General features: G+C 33.7%; 1 protein-coding gene across 1 annotated transcript in view; it reads left to right on the forward strand.

Moving 5' to 3' along the window:
• LOC121853812 (exportin-4-like) overlaps window positions 1-12,977 on the forward strand; it is a 39,736-nt gene extending 26,759 nt beyond the window's left edge. The window contains exon 23 of the mRNA XM_042348191.1: window positions 367-12,977. Coding sequence (XP_042204125.1) covers window positions 367-561 — 195 coding nt within the window. The 3' untranslated portion in view covers window positions 562-12,977. The remainder of the gene's footprint in view (window positions 1-366) is intronic.
• Window positions 12,978-16,016: the final 3,039 nt, after the last annotated feature.

Raw genomic sequence — 16,016 nt, forward strand, 5'->3', positions numbered from 1 at the left:
GATTCTCCTTCTAAGTACTACGGGTAGTTTCTTATTGTCAGAATAGAATTATTGATTGTGTTTTTCAAAGCATATGTTGCTCATAAAATCAAATTACAAGACTTTTAGAAAATAATATAATTTACCGTACATGAACATAATAGTGGTGTTTGCAGGTGATAGTGGTGGCTGCAGGTGGTGGTTCCAGGTGATGGTGTTGCCCACTTTTTGGCATTTTGGTTTTCACTTTTCTTTTCAAGTGTATTAAGAACAGTTGCTGTTGGAGATGACACGTTATTGTAAATCTCTTTGCCGTTTATTTTTTTTTTATGAAATTTTGTGTAAGAATAAAATTTTAGAATCAATGATGATCACTTTTTTCCACAGGCTGAATACCAAGAGCTGGTCCAATCTTTACTTCACAGTCAGACTGACCAAACCACTGGGCAACGGTTAGCAGAGTCCTTTACACAGCTCACTACTAATGTTGAGCTTACTGCTGACCGCATGAACCGTGTTAAGTTCAGGGACAACTTCGAAAGATTCATTGCAAATGTTAGGGGATTTCTACTTGTTAAGTAGAATGCACAGTAAATTCAGTTTAAGTGTAAATATTTTCATTAAATTATGGAAGCCCATGACTTAGGTAAGTTGATTTCATGTTAAATTTGATTTAATAATGAAAGAAAATCTTTCCTTTAAAATTCTGAATTTTCTAGTGCTGTGATGTACCACAAGTAAACAGTGTAATAATGAGCTTCAAAAATAATGTGTATATAGCATAGCAAGTATTCACATGTGGTACTATTATTTATAAGGTCACATATAGCTTTGTGAGGCTTAGATACCTTCTGAATAGTCCAACTTTTTGTCCCATGCAGAAGCGTGCAGGGTCTTATATAATTTAACGTCTGTCCCTATAAAAGATTGTAGCTAAATACTTCCTGTGAGTAAATTGTTGTTGAAAAAACTAAGGTAAACCAAGAGGAAATTGAAATTTGAGGGCTCGTGGTGAGTGTTTCTTTGTTGCAACAAGACTTCTACCACTGAATGTTTAATGGATGGATTAGATTGGAGTGTACACTGTATTCAATTTTTTTTCACTTGGGACCTGCCTAAATTTTGTTTGGGCTCTGCTTCTACTCCAACCCTGCCAGACTCGATTTAAAGCCACAGGTAACATTGTAATATCTGTGCTGTACACGAAGTAAGATAGCAGCACCATTTTTTGCCTTAAAGTGTCGGTGATTCTTATTTTTTATTTATTTTTTTCTGTGGACATTATGATGTGTATCACAACCTAGCTAGGTATTGACACAATGTTCAATAGAGGATTCTTTATTCAAATATTATAAGACGTGAATGGTTACCTATGATCAAGGAATTATTTGGTCCCTTAAAATTTTATTAGGCACACATTTATCTTTTACACATTATTTCACTATTAATTGCACTCTCCTGCCACTCAGGGTCACCCATAAATTTGATGAATGGCCTGAGTGTAAAATAAATAACAAGAAGAATACTGTACAGTAATGAAACTGAGCAAATAAGCTGTATGCATTAAACCCAATTTTGACACCTTAACCCTGAAAATGCCTTATGTGAATTTCAGCAAGTGATTATGTGTTGAATCCAAAGCAAAGCGTTAGGCAAACGAATTTTTATATTTTATAAATTTTATATCTTATTGCTTTGTTTTTAAATTACAAAAACTCAAAATATTAATTGTCTTACAGTACAGCTAAAGATGCTAATAATATTATGGTATATACAGGTATAGATGGTGATATAAGCATCATGCAAGTGATAACTGCTTTTCTTGTTTGATACCTAGACCAACAAACAGTAATTTTCTTCACATCTTAATAAATTAAGTACTACTGTGTCACTTGAATGTGTCAAGATACTCAGTTTTTTTATGCACTACCGACTTTTTATACATGAATACTGTAATACAGGTGGCCCTTACTTTATGTGACACCCCCCTCCCCTGCTTCATAGAGGGGCGAGTATATATGCACCAGAAGGTTGCTTTAATAACATTGCATTAGTAACGGTAATGGAAACTCCATGCTCTACAATGTGAGATGAGGGTAGTATAAATTCACACACAACACTGGACAATGGGAGAGTGAGTGAAGGAACTCAGTTGCATAACTTTGAATATTCACACAAAGCAAAATCACATTAAATGATGCCACATAAATTCAGGGCCACCTGTACAGAGAGATACAGTATTTTCATATTTACATAATAAAAATGGAATACCTTTACAGTATTAAATAAGAGTTTATGCTTTCATTGCCTAAAGGCTGGTTGTTTGAAATATTGATAATTTGTGCTAATGATAGCATTAGAACATAAAGATGCCCAAGCTCAAGTACTCTTAGGCATACAATGTACAGATGGGCATAATATGAACCGAGTGGGGTTTTTTGTGGGGGGGGGAACCTAACCCATTCTTATATCGAGGGATACCTGTAATGCACTTTGGTTCGATCTCTCATGTTAGCCCATAACAAATGGCTTACTCTGATAATGTTTTTTCATGCATCAGAATCACTTGGCATAAAACAAAATAAATTAAAATGTAAAATGCATGTAATTTTGTATGAGTTGCAACACTCCTGTACATCACAGTGACCAATTTTATTCTTATTTTTCTGAAAGTACCTAATTCATATCCTATTTTCATGTCTGTTGACCAGTAACAGGACTTACTTTTATAAATTGTGAAGAAGAATTGCATATGCATTAAGCATGGTCACATTTTGTGGGAATGGACTATTGCACAATTTAGTTTTGTGCTGTAAGACAAAAAATTACCTTAGTAAAGTATCTTGAGAGTTCAGCAATTTTTAGTTCCTCAGTCCATTCTACCTGTTTTCCCAAATATACACTTTTGTATTTTATGAATGTGCTGGAATGAAAACCCGTTATGGGGAACTATATAATTCGGTAGTCCTCAGGATGTTCCTCCTTTATCAGGGCACAATGATTCATATCTTATCCCTTGGTTACCCATTTTAGTTCATGTTTCAGGAGAAGATAGAGTAAATCATATTACTTATACAAAATATTTTAGCTTGTATAGAATCTAATTATAATTTCAGTTCCAATTAATATTTAGTGTAACCAAACAGCAGTGCTTCAATAATCTACAGAAGATTCCTGTGTAGATTACTCTCTAATGCAAATTAAGCTTGTGTCTTATAAAACCATTTCTAAAAGAATGTTGGCATCCAACTAGGGGAAAAGAAATTAATGAATACAAGAACTTTGCATATTAGGGGGACCCGTTCTCAAGTATACCATTTAAGATAAGTTTTGCCGGGTTTGTATGCCAACCTTTTGATTTTATGTTCTTAATGGTAGCATTTGAGGAAGACAAATAGTTGCCTACTTTTTATAGAAAATGGACATTACAATCAGACAGTGAAAATATTGTATTTGCCAGTGTATTAGTTTGCTTCCAAAGCTAAACAAAAATCCCCCAAACTAGGAGCTGTCTAATCTATCAAGTAAATAATATGAACCTTAAATTCCATGTAAATTTGAGATGAAAGATATCAAAGTTAATGAAGATGAATTATCGCTGGTGTAAGTTGTCACTATTTTGAATCCTCTTTTTCAATGTCTATAATCTATTTATACCGTAGTTTATATGTAGTTTGAACCAATGCTAAAGCCTTGAACTTGAAGCCAACTATATATTTCATTCTTTTTGCTTGGGGTGCTGTGAGAAGATTTTGAGAGTCAATCTGGGACTAGGAGAATCATGATAAATCTGGAGCATGGCCATTTAAAGTGTCTGGAAGGAGCCTTTTAAAGGGGATAGAAGACAGTAACTTTAAATCACAGTTGCCTCCAATTAGTTATAAGGAAGGAAGAGTTCCTTAGGCCTAACCCTGAGTTAGGTAAAGTTACTGGTAGGTGACCTAACCCAGGTCAATTCAGATCAGCTTGCATCATTGTGCTGCATCCCATGTTAACATATTAAAGTTTTTTTTATTAACAGCATATAAAATAACATTGCTCAGACAATGATCCTTGAGTCAATTAATGGTTAGTGGAAGTATATCCCTAAACATGAGTTTTGAGATAAAAAGTTGGGGTTGACTTATGCACTAGGTCTACTTGCACACTGGCAAATATGATACAGCACCAACTACTGTATTCATTATTTTGGTCATATCACAGAGTACATCATGTATATTGCATCAGGGTAGGAAAAACATGTGTTGTCTGTTTTCTTTCTGTGTAAGATTTAAATGTTTCCTGGACTCAGCATGAAAATATAGAATATAAGCTAAAAAGTTTAGGGAAACGTGAAAATCCTAATATGTTAACTTAGTTCCTAAACTCATGTAGGACCAGGATTCAACAAATGGCTGTGTTATTCAAAACTCTTGAACTTGTCCATTAGTTCCATTTTTCCTTTTTTCATTTATATTCAGTTCTCACAATTATTACATCCATTTTGATTTTTGTGATGTTCTTGTACATAGAATTTTTTAAAACAAATACGTACTGTCATGCATTTTAGAAAGTAACATAAGTGTTCCTACCTATTACTGTACATTTTATCTTGAATTGTAGGATAACTTGTTATTATTATGGTTATATTACCACCTTGTATCTTTATTACCAACAGTCAAAAATACCCACACAATAAAACACAGTAGAATTTCCCTCTGCTCTTAAGTGTTCTTTTTTTTGTGGTGTTAGTACAGTTACATGATCACTCTTTACAACTTGAATTGCCTTTTATCCAAATAAGTTACTCTTTTATCTTAGTCAGATATGTAGCAAGCTTGTTACACATAATGTATTTGTTTGTATAATCAGAGTTACTTTACTTTAAAGGAAATATTTCTCGTATCTACATGAAAATATTAAAATTTTATTAAAATCATATTGTATTTGTACTTATACAGGCTTTGCAAAAATGAAATTTAACTTAAGAATTTGGATGGGGTAGTGATCATATTCCACCAAGTATGTTAATACTTTGCAAAGTTCTTTTCATAGCTATGATGGTAATGAATGTAAGAACTGTACTGGAACTATAAATATTCATCTAAATGATTACTTACAGAGAATTTCATGGGCATGAAAGGTAGTAAGAAGGCAGTAGTTTGTGTATTTAACATTACCTACTTGTACAAACTTAAGGTGTTAACAATTTTGAGGATGCTTTGCCTACTCCATGTTGCTGAGCCAAAGATATAATGCAATTTTAATTCTTTGAAAAACCTGTTGCAGTTATGAATTGCCAGATAGTAAATATGTCATTCCAATAAAGTTTGTATTAATATAATTTCCTAAATGTATCCTTCTAGTGTGAGAATACATGAATATTATATCCAAACAATTATGCTGTAGTCATCTTGTTAATTAAAAATACCCTGACAGCAGCAGGTTTTCTCTAAGTTTGACAATTGCTCACTGTTTCGTCACAATTAGTCCTATGCTGTTGGTGTCGTACAGTCAGGGAAAGGTGTTTCTATACCCCGTGTTACCCCCGGTCAAGATGCGTATCATGCATGAATCCATATCCATATATGACTGCAAATGATGACCTAAAGTGCGATCCAAGAGACATAAGTCGAATCCCCACTCATCTCTATTGTGGATATAGAATCCCCTTTCCCTGAGTGTACAAGTGATTTTTTTATGCACTTACCCATGAAAATAACATGTTTAAGAAAAGTAGTCGTGCAGATTTGTTTTTCTGCTTAGTATAGAAAATAGTTTCATGCAGAAGTCTTTTTTATTTTATTTTTTTCTGCTTAGTAAAGTGCTTTGCTTTTTAGGGTCAAGATTTGTATGTTTACTGCCCCTAGACACTGGTCTTCACTATTTTTATATATTTTTACCTTTGTGTATAAGGAAAGCACTGTAGGATTTTATTTTTCACTGTGATCATTGTGAGAAAAGATTTAATATTAGTACAAGTATCTGCTCTCCATCTCTCTAAGATTTAACTGATGATGTGAGGTCATACCCAGTCATGAGGTTGTGTCAGCTGCAAGGAGAATTAGACGATGATGAACAAACTTTTATTTTCTTATGGATGTTCATGGAAATTGAGACCCTAATTTTTTGGCATGTTTATTAAAGTGTTTAGTTTTATATGTCTAAAAGGTTTTAATTTAATTTTGAAAATTGTATATTTGTTAAAGTGAGTTCTGAGGCAAATATTTCATTTGAGATTCTGCATGTAGTACTAGTTGCAGATATACAACTCAAGGCTGTGATTGATTCTGTCAGGAAATTGTGAGTAATACAGACATTATGATCAAAACACCTATAGTACTGTATATTTATATCATGCCTCCTACTGCATCCAGACCAGGAAAATGTATGCAGGATGCCTATATATACATCAGATATCAACCATTTCCACACTAACAGGTGTCTTAGATATTACACCAGTACTTGAAATATTGCCACAGAAATCTGCATAATGGTTTGGCTGTCATATTTGTGGACTTACTTTCTTGTATTACAAAATGAAAAAGTGAGGGTAAATATATAAAAAGTTAAAAGGTAGAAAAGATTAGTTTGAAGATATTTCAGCAGTAGAAGGAAAAGGAAAGAATGGAATGAATCTGAGCACTACGGGAATTAAGAATACGTTACAAATGATAATCTTATGAAGAAATATGAATTAAAAATAAAGAATCAGCGTTGATTTCACAGATGAGCAAGGCAAACAGTCCTGTACATGGTATAGTTTAAATTTCATGTAACATTCTGTTTTTAAAATTACTGTAAATGTAATTTGGTGCAATGAAGCCTTGAGAGTTATGAAAATTTTGTCTAACCCAAAATAGCTTTATCAAATTCCTTTTCTCATTTCTTTAACCTAAATTTGGCTTGCAAATTTACATATTAAAAGTTATTGATTTATTTGGTAAAACTTTATTAATAGAAGTCACAGTAGGTACACAATTATTGAAATTGTTAGTGCTTTAAAGGAAATTTTATTTTTTTACCTTTGGATAGGTTAGATTACCCTCATATATGGACTCTTCATAATCATAAATATATGATTCACTTGGTGCCCTGATTAGATAGCTACCAATGCTACTCTGTGGGTAGATATTGTAACCTTGACTAAAAGGTTGTATATTATAAGCTGTGCACAATAAGAATTAAAGGTCTGTAATTTTAGAGCTTTTTTCTATCAATGTTTGTTGAAATACAGTATACTAAAAGTCTTAACAATACATCTGCACTGATCTATTTTTAACAAACCCAAAATGTTACAATGAGAACAGAGCATTTTCTTATGCTGATGACTTAAGAGTTTTTTATTAAAGGAGATGTAGCATTTTTTTTACGTGGTTGCTTTGTTTAGTTTTCGAGTGTCATTTAGATATCGACAGTTCTTTCAGTTTGTAATATAAATTAAGTTGTGCCAACTAAAATGACAAGCTAACTCAGTAAATTAGTGATGGTATTTAGGAATACTACACAATGAAGAGAAATGAAAATATTAAGATATGTCCTTGCATGTCTGCAGATCGGTGTTTCATACAACGCAATTTATCTGGTTGTGACAATCCAAAAAACCGTCCTTCTCTCCATTTCTTCTTTGCTAATTATTGTTAATGGTGTGGCCTCCAATATAAGCTTTAGTACAGTATTTATTCTTGCAGAGGTAGAATTAGGTAGAGCAAAGGGCATTATTTTACCCTTTCATGTTATATATTGAAGCTTTATTCTATCTTTGTTTGTGAGTGATAGTTTCTCTCTAATATTTGCACATTAATAGGCGTAATTTGGCCCTTGAATGACTTGTAAAACATGACTTTTATTGATCAATGGTTTTGTTTATACTGTAAACACTGAAAATTGCATGGTTTTGTGTGGGAAACCACAATATAAGCTTGTACAAAGTCATAAATATTGAGAAACATTGTTAATTTGTATGTGCAAAAATGTAAGTACAGTACATATATACAGTACTCCCAGACCATGCTTTGTGCCATTTTGAGACAGTCAGAAGAAAGTGAAAAATATGTGAATAAGTGAAAATTTATTTTATTTTTTATGGTATTATATACAGTATAGTGCAGTTGTAAGATTTTGAAATAATACAACATAAATTTTATGTATCTTTTTATAATAATAATGTACAGCGAGTTCAGAATATATATCAATTCTTATGTCTGTTTATCTTGAATAACTTGAATTATACTTGTAAATGTAAGTGTTGAAGAACACACAAAAAAACCTCTTTTATGAGTTTTTGTTATCTTTTGTCCAAATAGTTTCTTAATCTTATAGTTTGTGATGAGAAATATATTTATTTTTCTACATCGTTCATTACAATAGAAAATTTAATCACTAAACTTGGAATGAATTCAGATGTCACTTATCAACCAACAAAGGAGCTAATTTGAATACTGTACTGTATTTAATTTACCACTCCTGGATTTATAAGGTACAGTACTGTACAGTATAGATGTTTTGAAGTACAGTCACCTCGCAATTTACACGGATATTACGGCATTTGCATGTTTTTTAAATAACACTACTACTGTATTAAATTATTACCTATTTTTAAAATAACAGACAGCTTTTTTTAAATAACACAATTTTGAAAAGAACACCATGCAGCGTAGATCAGAACCTCATTGCTTTCCTACTTTACCCAAAAGGAAAAAGTAACATCACTCGAACCTCAGCCATTGACATCTGGCTTCTTGAAAGCTCCCACTCCCCCCCCCTCTGCCATCACCTGCTCTGTCATCTGATTCAGATGACTCCCTCCCCCAGTAACCTCCACCTCTCCAGCACCACCAATAGGTTTGGTTCTATTATTGTATTACAGTATTATTATTATTATTGTGGTATTTTGTTATTGTTTTTGTAAATAAAACATATTGAAGGAAATAGATAAACAAATTACAGTTTTTAAGGAGCGTCTCCCCTAACCCCTGCCATTTTCTTTATTTATTATGAAATAAATAAGTTTGATCTACATGGCCATTCTCAAGAACGTAACTACCATGTAAATTGAGAGATGACTTTACGGTACTTCTTCTAAATTTCCTCATTCTGAGTTATAAATTATTTTTATCTTCATTTACACTAGAGGAATTGAAGTATATCATTTTGTTTGCAGAACTTCTTTCATGTTAAGTCCTTGGTCTTGAATCTCATTATTGTAATTCAAATATTAATTTTGAGTTACAGGGTATTTGTGTATATTAATCAACTGAGGAACAGTATATCAGAATACATTTACTGTATATACTGTACAGTAAATTTTAGTAGTACTGTACACTACCATACATTTAATTTTAGTAGTACTGTACAGTACTATTCTGCACTTGTTTTGGATAACAATGAAAAACACTAAGGTCTGATGACTTGTATTTAACATTTTCAATACTTTAATGATAAAGCACATTATTTAACATTTATTCCCCAAATAAATATGATGTAAAAATATACAGTATATATATTTTTTTTAATAACTGTTTGTGCCCGCCTTTTCAAATTTAACATGGCTTGATACAAAAAAGGAATGTTCCATCTGTTCAACTGTAACTAAATTATGTAATTTTGTGTAATTTAGCCAGTTCAACATTTGATTTTAAAAATGAATTTCTGGTTCATTGAATTTGAACAATGGGTTTAAGATTATGCATTTCATAGTTTTATATTGAGCTCAGTTCATTAACATATCCCTATGAATTTGATGCTTTAAAATATTCTAATTATTAATAAAAGAATCTGATTTAAAGTTTCATTGCCATCCTTAAAAGTGACCTTAAATCTTTCAGCTCTGGCAGGGTGAATAACATCTCGGTCTTACTTGCTTGTGTGAGCCCAGACTTTTATCTCGCATTTAACTTGAGTGTCAGGCTTTCTGTTTACCCAGTAAGTTAATTTACTTAGTATCTACCTAGTAAGTTTATGTATTCATGCTAAGTACTATACATACAAGAGTAAGTCATTTTAAGTTCACAAAAATCTTAGACTGGCCTTACACTGTTTCATTCATACTCACTGGCTCTATATTGTCCCTGTATGGGCATAGCTTCCTTAATAGTGGTTCAGTGACCAAAGCCAAGTTAAGGAAATTAGGTAAACAGTCAAGGGGGTTGGAGTTTGCATTGCATCAATGCTGTTGCTTACATTTGCAATTTTTTTTTCCATTAACGCTCTAGTTTAATTGTGCTGACTTCATAAAATTCTATTTTCCTTCTCTTTCACAAGACCAGTATAACTGATGATGTATTTGTATTTTTTTTCCAATTAATTTAATATAACCTGCATTTTTTAGTACTTTGCATATAATGATAATTTGGTGTAGTTGGTACATGATTCTTGTTTCATCCTATTTAATATGAAACACTTTCTTGTGAATATGAATTGTAAGAATTTAAAAAACTCTGAAATGTATTTGAGCATTGGCATCAGATCACAAAGGTTTTGCTTATACTGTATTGAATTGTCAAATGAATAAGGAATTTTGAAACAGTAAATTTTTGGATATTAAGGTTACATAAGTGATTTATGCAACATGTAAACAAAAAAAAATAATTCCAGACAATATTTTCTCCAGGCATTTTGGTTAAGAAGGCAATGAAGAAAAAATTATGATTGGTGTGTCTTCAGAAACTTGTAGTGTACTGTATAGTTGTTAGAAAAGGCTAGGAAGGCACAGTATGCCTGTATCAAGGTATTATGGCATATGGATGAGATTGCATCAGTTTATATATATATATATATATATATATATATATATATATATATATATATATATATATATATATATATATATATATATATATTTATTTATTTATTTTTATTTATTTTTACTTTTATTTTTACTTTTATTTTTTTTCTCTTGGTGAAATTTTTTATTGGGAATCCTGTCCAACTACCCCATACAAACAAGAACTGTGCTACATTATATTGGGGAAGATTCTGCTTGCACTTCCCTGCCTTACATGCATTTTAGGGCTAATTTGGTGTTTAAAATTAGACTATTGCTACTTAACATTTGTGCTTCAATAAATGTATTTACACATCAATTAATACTTAATGAATTATATTAATACAGTAAAACCGTCTTAATCCGGATTGGCAAATCACTCTGGACTAATTTCTGTTAATCCAGATTGAGTGCGGATTAACATGAAATAGTCCGGATCTGCCCACATGGTGGTAAAAATAAATAAACACTTGGAATCACTTAACCTGCAGTATAATATATATATAATTCTTGGACATAGAGTGTTTACCACAAAGTTGGTGATGCTGTTCATATTTGATTTTTTCCCATGATCTTCCAAGCTATACTTCTTTTTGGCTTCCTTTTGAAGTTGTCTTACCCTTTGGAAGCCATGGTAATTAGTCCACAAAGTCACAAATAGTCCACAGGAGTTAAGAGATGCACACATGAGGCCTGTAGCAGCAGGTCTGGGCTTTTAAATGAAGCAGTTGGGAGCTGCCGTTCATGAGTGCCAGATGGCAATCCAAATTTTTCTCGGTTAATCCAGACTTCCATATTGTATACTAACTCCCATATTGTATACTAACTCCCCTCCAGATACAGTATTGCTTTATCTGGAAATTCGCTTAATATGAACTGGATTTCTCCCCGGTTAGTTTGGATCAAGAGGGTTTTACTGTACAGTATTTATTACATAAGTAGAGCTAATTTCTTATTTGAGATATTTAACTGAAACATCAGCCCATTCATTTTGGTAACGATATTCAGGCTAAAGCTGAAAAGTTTTTCTTTTTACGTTGTTTAAATATATACAGGTATTAAACAATGCGAGGTTCTGGCTATCACTGAAAGTGATGGAAATCCGTCATCATATGCAAGTGAAAGATTATAATGAACATAACCAAAAGAGTAATAAATGTTAATGAAAGAGTTCAATAATGTGAAGCAGAAAGTTTGTCATGAACGCAAATAAAGGCAAAGTAGTTTAACATGACTTATCTGGGTTCTGAATGATGATGGATAATTAAAGGATCAAAATATGGAGAGGTTCCAGGAATTTAGGATGTATTTTCCTTTTGCATATTATGGTTAGGTAGAAAATTGGAAGATATAATTTAAGTGTCTGGTCATAGGCATGCAAATTACAGGAACCAGAAGATCAGTAACAAAATAAAAAGTAATGATCATAATTTGCAACTCTCTCCTCCATGAATATAGATATTATTGAGCATTAGTTACCATACTTGGCTCCAAAAATTTTGGTACAGTACAGTATATATGTATCATTACTGTATAAGTACATGTAAGTTAACAAACTTGTGCAATGATGTGTTGAAGTGTTATCATTATGATCTCAGGTGAATGTAAAAGATAATACAATTTCATAGAGTGGCAGAAGGAAAATTAACATTGAGTACTTTTAACAGTTGAAAAACCAAACTGGACATCAATATAGAAATACAGAAAAGCATATACTGTAAATATATATATATATATATATATATATATATATATATATATATATATATATATATATTTTTTCAAGTAAATCATTTCGGGTACCATTAATTTTCAGTATTGTATAGTATTCTGCAAATTTTATTAATGGTGTTACTACATATAACTTGAAGTTCTGATATTATTATTTAATGTTTTTAAATATGGAAGGGCATGTCCTTGCACTCTGCATTAGCACTAATCTTTTGGCATTCCAGTTTCTTTTTATACATATGTTTACATTTTCATCAAATTTAGGTATATAGCATAATCTTCACTATAAAAATTGCACTTTGTAAGGAAAAATGACTGTATGCCTCACACTTGAGAGGGTCATCTGTATCTTTGAAATAATAAAACTTAGAATTTAATGGAAGAGAGAACCCTAACTGGGACTTAGCCTGGTGCCAGTGCCTGGTGCTTAGTCCTGCATTGTGATATTGTGTAGCTGTACCAGTGTTAACAAAGCAGTCTCATACTTATGTTTCTACTTCTTTTCTATTAAATATCTTTGAAAGATTATCTTTTCTTTAAACCTTATCTGTTAGCAAATCCTCATATTCATTATATACCTGATTTGCTGGAGTTATTTTATAAATATCAGAAATATATACAGTATACTGTAAATATATATTTTTTAAAAATACAGATGGAGTCACTACCAAGATCAGACTTTACCGAGAACAAATTCCTGCTTAAAAGTCATGTACATTAATATCTACACGTTCGTTGATAAGAGAGAGGAGTTTGAAACACTACTGAAGGTACAGCAACCCGATATAGCAGGTGTTGTAAAACTGTTATACAAGATAAGAAGAATTGACCCAGAAGACTGTGAGTTCAATGTAGTAAATGGATATGACTCGCTTACAAACCTTTCTCAAGCAACTTGCAAGAGGGACGTGGTTATCTATGCTAGGGAACACCTTAGAACCAGCCAGGTGAGGAAATGGGGAGGATGTTTTTGAAGAATCAAACTGGTGTAAAATTAAATTAAAAGGAAAAAACTTATTGTCGGGTGTATCTACAGACACCAAAACTGTAGCTTATTAAACCAAAGGAACCTAAGAGCCAGTAAAGTGAACCATTTGATCGATAAATATATACCCAAGACCATATCCAGTGTCTCTAGGAATACAAGGAGACTGCTACACATGAACCATGCGGCGGTCGACAAAGTTAAGAAGAAAACTCAGAAATTCCAGACGTGGGTTAGGACAAAGGATGAGCAGAACAAAAGGATGTATACCAGATCTAGGAACCAAGCAAAGTCAGTGTGTAGAAGGGCTGAAAAAGCTCCAGAGGCAGATTGTGAGCGAGGTCAAGTCAACTTTACTTTTATCCTCTTCACCACTGATCGGCTCGTTAACCGCTTGGGCGATCGGTCACGTCTTATGCACTGTTGGCAAGTACTAAGCATGCACCGGCTCCTGAATGTACCTGAACCCGCTCCAGTGTTGGTCAAGTCTTGTCTTGAAGAGCTCACACTCTGTGCAGTCACAACACTTTCTGGTAGATTGTTCCAAGAGTTCACAACTCTCTCTCCGAAAAAGTTTGCCCTCACAGTTTTCTGGACTTGTGGCTTCTTCAATCTTGTGTGGATAAGGAAGAAAGCGGTCCTAGTGTTGGGTGGATATATTTTCATCCTGTTCACTATCTCTGCGATGCATTGTAGAGAGAAAAGCGGCTGAATGTATTTTCAGTCGGTAAGTGATGCTGGGCTTATATTTATGCCCAAAAGATCATGATTGGACAGCCATAATTTCAAGAATCGGTTATTGATTAATTTCAATAGAAAGAATTGCAAATAAACATGTGAAATGCTGTCTTTTATTTTTATCTTGAGTTAACTAGTTTTTTTAATAATTTACTGTGATTTTTTATATAAACATTTGAGACAATAATTTTGTTGTTGATTTTTACTTTCAATACTTGAGCACTTTAAGAATGAGATACTGTGGGGTATGGGATGTTTGGGTTCACACTCAGGATGGGATGGAGAAAGGAAACTCACAATGTGCTCTCTGTATACATGTTGTACTGGATGTACAATGCAGCTTGGTGCTGGGAAGTGGCAGCGTGGTTACAAGCGTGATGTAGAGAGAGCTGGTTGGTGAGGGTGCTCAGAGGAGGACCAGCTTGTGGGTCGCCATGCTCTCCGGCGGGAGCGAGGGCCGCCAAGCAGCGGCGGAGGAGGAGGAGGTGTTGCTGGCTGGTTGGTGTAGGTAGAAAAGAGACAGGTCACCACGAGGTCAGGTCTTTTATAGCGGAGGTAGGCGTGGGTAGATAGTCGATCCCCGCTCCGTGGGCGGCGCTGGTTGACCTAGACCACGAGGCATACATGGGAATTCGTGGGGTCGACTACTCAGCGACAAACAGCGCTTGTAGGGGAGAAATCCACTACAATACTTGTTTTTTTACTTCTACTTGAGTACATTGAACTTTGGATGATTTTACTTTACTTGAGTAACATTTTGACAATGTAAGAATACTTTTACTTAAGTAAGAAAGTCCGGTACTTTTTACAACTCTGTGCAGGACTAATGAAAATCGCCAGCTTTTGCATAAGGTCCTTAGATTTCTAACATACAATACTGTATTTTCAACTCTGTTAAAGATATTCAATACAGACGTCCAGCATCACATAATGTTTTCTAATTTTATAAAATACAGTAAAGGCACCAACATGGTGGATGGGCTGCCGATGCAATAATAAGAAGAACATAAGAAAATAAGGAGTCTGCAATAGGCCGGTTGGCCTGTGCATGGCAGCTCCTGTCGAGAGTTACTACAACTCTCTATCATCCATGAATCTATCTAGCCTCCTTTTGAAACTTTCCAGAGTTCCCGCACTTACTACAAAGTTGCTAAGCTTGTTCCACTCGTCCACCACCCTATTTGTGAACCAGTTTCTTCCTATCTCCCTCCTAAACCCAAACTTATCCAACTTGAATCCGTTGCTCCGAGTCCTATCCTGCTCGGATATTATAAGAACTTTATCTATATCCCCTTTATTGATTCCTTTCACCCACTTAAATACTTCTATCATATCTCCCCGCACTCTTCGTCTTTCCAGGGAATGCAAGTTAAGTTTCTTTAACCTATCCTGATATGGAAGGTTTCTAAGTCCCTGAATCATTTTCGTCATTCTTCGCTGCACCGACTCTAGTGAATTTATATCCATTCTATAATAGGGGCACCAGAAATGAACCGCATGATCGAGGTGCGGCCTGACTAGCGCAAGATATAGTTGCAATAAGACCACTGCACTCTTGTTACTTACACTTCTAGATATAAAACCCAATACTCTGTTTGCCTTATTTCGAACATTAACGCACTGTTTTCTAGGCCGTAGGTCCGGGCTTACAAGTACCCCTAGGTCTCTTTCACAAGTCGACTTCTCTAGGTTGATGTTGTTGAGGCTGTATACATTATAAGTATTTGTTCTTCTAATATTAAGTACGCTGCACTTGCTGGTGTTGAATTTCATTTGCCATTTTTCAGACCACCCCTGCAGTATATTTAGATCCTCCTGTAATGCATTTGCATCCTGCCC

The sequence above is a fragment of the Homarus americanus genome, unplaced genomic scaffold, assembly GCF_018991925.1.
Source record: "Homarus americanus isolate GMGI-L3 unplaced genomic scaffold, GMGI_Hamer_2.0 scaffold50564, whole genome shotgun sequence".
In the NCBI taxonomy this organism is placed as follows: domain Eukaryota; kingdom Metazoa; phylum Arthropoda; class Malacostraca; order Decapoda; family Nephropidae; genus Homarus; species Homarus americanus.